Consider the following 4516-nt stretch of genomic DNA (forward strand, 5'->3'; position numbering starts at 1 on the left):
CCATTGTGTCTAGTCACTGACCGATTGTTTATATCAAGGGATTTTGCTGGCAGAAAATGTGTCCATGATTCATAACATCATAAACATGGGTTTAACATTTTTATAGTCTCAGGCTTTTTCAAAGTCATAACCAATATGTTGTATGCCAATATTTCTTCAGCAAGAAGAGAGATGTGTTATTTTTGTGACATGAAAATTGTTATAAATGTTCCTTGAGTTAGCGGAAATGCCCTAATGACTAATCTTGGGCTGATTATTCAAAGGGAAACAATGGCCTAGATGAGAATAATTATGCTGTGGGTCTTTTGAACATTGTTATAAGAGATTTGCATTTCCATACAAACATAGATTACACTCCATTTTACACAACAGTGACAATACTGTTGTTACAATGACTTAACAATACAAGCCAGTAAAGGCATGTAAAATGATTTTGGATCCTAATACCCTTCATGCCCTTCTAGGCAAAACACACACACACACACACACACACACACCACACACACACACACACACACACACACACACACACACACACACACACACACACACACACACACACACACACACACACACACACACAATCTCTCTCTCTCTCTCTCTCTCTCTCTCTCTTATTCTGCAACTGAAGTGGGTAATAGACACAATTGAGTTGTGACACGGCACAGCGATGGTCGCTCCTCTGTCACCCTAACTTCTTCCCTGTCACAGTCTGACACTTCCTCCCTCACCTTGATGTCACAGCAAATCTACAACATCATTAGTCATCACATCACCACCATAACACATAACCTGCGTAACACTGTACCACTCTCATATTGATATGTCGGTTGGTTATAGTTTTATATCCAGTGTGCTGTATACATCATTATTTATATAAACACATCCACAGTATCATAGATCACTTTTATATTCACATGTCCACTATAGCACTAAACCACCTTCATGTCAACATTATCCACTATATCAGTACATCACTTTCATTTTCACAAATCCACTGTGTCATAGGAACATTTTGCAGTTGATATGCACTGTTTGTTGTTCTGTTACTGGGTTGGTCCCATCTTGTGAAGTCAAATCATTTTCATGTTGACCCTCCTGGGTCCGCTCGTCTCTGTCACCTCAGCAGCTGGCCCGTTGGACTTTCGGGGAACGTACTCAATGTCAAAGTTGCTCTTGTGTCTCCCTTTCCCACGGCTCCAGGCGAACAGTAGCAGGAAGCAGAATACAACAACGCCCAGGAAAGAGAGGCAGCCCATAGCTGTGGATATAATGATGGTCTTCAGGTCTATGGGGACAGTCATATTGTACAGGACAGTCCCATTAGCCCATGTGCTGTTGGAGTCAGTGAGATAGTTGGAGCTCCGGTTTGTATAGAGGGACCTGTCGCTAATGCCCAGGCCTTTCACTGCTACCGAGGCCGACAGTGTGGCATTGCCTGCTGCGTTGCTGGCGATGCACAGATACACGCCGCCGTCATGTAGCTCAGCTGCCTTAATATCCAAGGTCCCGTCCGCTTGGACCGTCACCCTGCCGGTGTTTCTGGATGTGACGAACCGTCTATGGGGCGTCACCCAGGCCACGGAGGGCCGTGGAGCCCCCTCAGCGAAGCAACTCAGACGGACGGGCTGGCCCTCGTCAGCAAGGAGCAACTGGGTGGTGTTGGGCCCAATCCTGGGCTTGGTACAGGTAACGTACCGCGACACTAGCGGCTCTTTGAGATCCCGCAAGAGTTTCCCCTGGAGGTGCTCAGGTGCACTGCACTTGGGCTGGACGTCCCCAAGCAGCAGTGAAGGCAGCTTATGCTCATTCAGCAGCCACAGAAGTCGGCAGTCGCAGACTAGCGGGTTGCCGCCCAGATGCAGCATCCGCAGATTGTCCGGTGAGCCCAACACACCCCTCTCCAGAGAATCCAGCTGGTTTTGCGACACATCTAGTACCCGCAGAGCCCCGAGACCGAGGAAGGCCATGGGGTCAATGTAGGCCAGCTGGGCCCCTCGCAGGTGGAACTCCTGCAGTCGTGGAAGCTGGCCAAGCTCCCCATGCTGGATGTGTTGGATGCGGCAGTAGGATAGGTTGAGGTGCGTGAGGTAGGGTAGGTTGCGCAGCGCGGGACCAGGGAAGACAGACAGGTTGGTGTTGGTGATGAACAGAGTGGTGAGGTTGAGGCCATGCAGTGACAGGGGTGGGACGGTGTCCAGCCAGGGCCAATGGTCAATCTCAAAGTAACGTAGTCGCGGAAGCCTCTTGAAGGAGTACGGTTTGAGGATTCCGATGCTTAAGTGGCGCATGCGGAGCTCAACCAGGCTATGCAGATGCGTGAGAGCATCGGTGGGCACGACAGTCAGGTTGGAGCGCTCCAGGGTGAGGCTCCGCAGTCCCAGCAGACCCGTGAAGGCCCGTTGGGAGATGAAGACCAGCTCGTTGTCACCGACCTCCAGGGAAGTCAGTTGGCGCAGGTCCTGGAAGCCGTGGTCTAGAAGAACCACCAGACGGTTGTGGCTGAGGTCCAGGCGGGTGAGGTTCCCCAGCCCCGAGAGCACCCCCGGAGGGACCAGCGTCAGGACATTGCTGCGGAAGGTAAGCAAGCGCAGGGAGATCTGCCACCGGAAGGAGCCTGGCTCCACCACGCCGATCAGGTTGTCACTAAGGTCCAGCTCCTCCAGCTGGAGAAAGGAGGAGAAGTTGTCTGGGGTGATGCTCCGCAGCTTGTTCTTACTCAGGTCCAGGACACGGGTCTCGATGGGGATGCCCTCTGGGATGGTGGGCAGGCGTTTGCGGTGGCAGCTGACTGACTTGGTCTGGGGCGAGCAGTCACAGCGTGCAGGGCAGCCCAGGGCAGAGCTGGCCAGCAGGAGCGCCAGAGCCCCGCCCAGAAGGAGGTGGCAGCAGTACAGGGCTGGGCACTGCATGACTTTTTACCCACAATGCCCTCCGTCACAACACAGCTTCTTACTTGTCCAGAGTGCCATCACGCTAGAGCCCTGGAAGACATTAATGACAAAGAGAGGTGTGTTAGAATACACAATATTCTCTTGCTGAAAATTGCACCATTTGTTTGTTTGCCACAAATCGTTTCCCCACACCTTTCTGTTTTTTACTTGTGTTTATGCTCTTTTTCTCTTCCTTCTCATCCTTTCTCAACACATTTTTTCTTTAATAGACTGCTGCTTGTCTGCCAATGTGGATAAAAATGGACTTAAGGGTTTTATGTGTGTGTGTGTGTGTGTGTGTGTGTGTGTGTGTGTGTGTGTGTGTGTGTGTGTGTGTGTGTGTGTGTGTGTGTTTGGGGGGGGGGGACGTTGTAAAGAGGGCTGTAAAAAGGGGGGTGGAGACAGTGAGATGGGGAAGTGGGCTGAACCACAGGATCCCAGGCCCCTGAGAGCTACACCTTGCACACAGTGGAAAGAGAGGAAGAGATACCCCTCTAGCCAACAGGTTGTTGAATTGGCTGATGGTTTCAACAAATTGGTCAATGATAGTCACCCTGATGTCACTTCAATTCAAAAGTCATTTCAATTCACCTGTCGTACATTCTATAAACCATGCCAATATTATGGATGCTTCACTGGTTTTGATACAAACCTAACACAAAGCCACAGTTTATATAAAATGTAAAATGTAATAATAGTGTAGCAGAAAATGAGCTGACACAGCTATGGACTGTAGTCAGCAGATAATCAGCGCAAAGATACAGATGTATACTTTGTACATTAGTAGATGGTCTGAGAGCCATAGCAGGCACACGCACGCACACACACACACACACACACACACACACACACACACACACACACACACACACACACACACACAGAACACTCACCCCTCCGCTAGACTCTAAATAGCAACGCTTCTTCCCCACCATCTCTCTGTTTCTCTATCGTTCTTTTATCTCCCCATTCTCCTTTTCACACACCTCTCTCACTCCTTCTCTTCGCCCATCGTCATTGGCCCGGCAGAAGCCCCATTCTCTCCTCTCTCCGTTCCCTGCAGGCTGTGTTTTTATCGATCGAGACACAAACACATCAGATGCCAGGAACGTAGCCTTTTACAGAGAGCAGGCCGTTGCTACAGCAACCACAAACCTTTCCTCCCATCCACTCAATGTGGTCTGCCAATCAAATTAATGAAAAAAAGAAGGAAAAAAGGAGAGCCACATGTTTAATATTCCTATGGTCTACACATAGAGCAGAAACATGAAATGAATATGTGCAGGATCTCGGCTTCATTAGTGTACTGGCATCTAGTTTAGAGTGTCTTGGAATTGTCAAGTCTGCCTGCTGTGCTATTTGTCGACCTGTCTGATTCCCTGTCCTTCCTCTACTGCTCTACTAAAGGGGCACTTCACCGATTAGCATTAAGCCTTGTAATCATTCCCAACTGTGCAGCATTTTACAATAAATGTGCTTTTCCTTCTCTCAGTGTTTACTGAAGCTATTTTTCTCACTTAGAAAAAAAAACAAAAAACTCCACAAATGATGTCAAATGACACGTTTGACGTCAATTGTAGAGA

At 49.0% G+C, this 4516-nt stretch overlaps 1 protein-coding gene across 1 annotated transcript; it reads right to left on the reverse strand.

Moving 5' to 3' along the window:
• Positions 1-1073: 1073 nt before the first annotated feature.
• Positions 1074-2932, reverse strand: lingo2b (leucine rich repeat and Ig domain containing 2b; the record flags this gene model as incomplete). The annotated part of the gene is made up of 1 exon (XM_084450758.1): positions 1074-2932. The coding sequence occupies exon 1, from the start codon at positions 2910-2912 to the stop codon at positions 1074-1076; it is 1839 nt and encodes a 612-aa protein (XP_084306884.1). The 5' UTR covers positions 2913-2932.
• Positions 2933-4516: the final 1584 nt, after the last annotated feature.

The sequence above is a fragment of the Borostomias antarcticus genome (assembly GCF_949987555.1).
Source record: "Borostomias antarcticus genome assembly, chromosome: 16".
In the NCBI taxonomy this organism is placed as follows: domain Eukaryota; kingdom Metazoa; phylum Chordata; class Actinopteri; order Stomiiformes; family Stomiidae; genus Borostomias; species Borostomias antarcticus.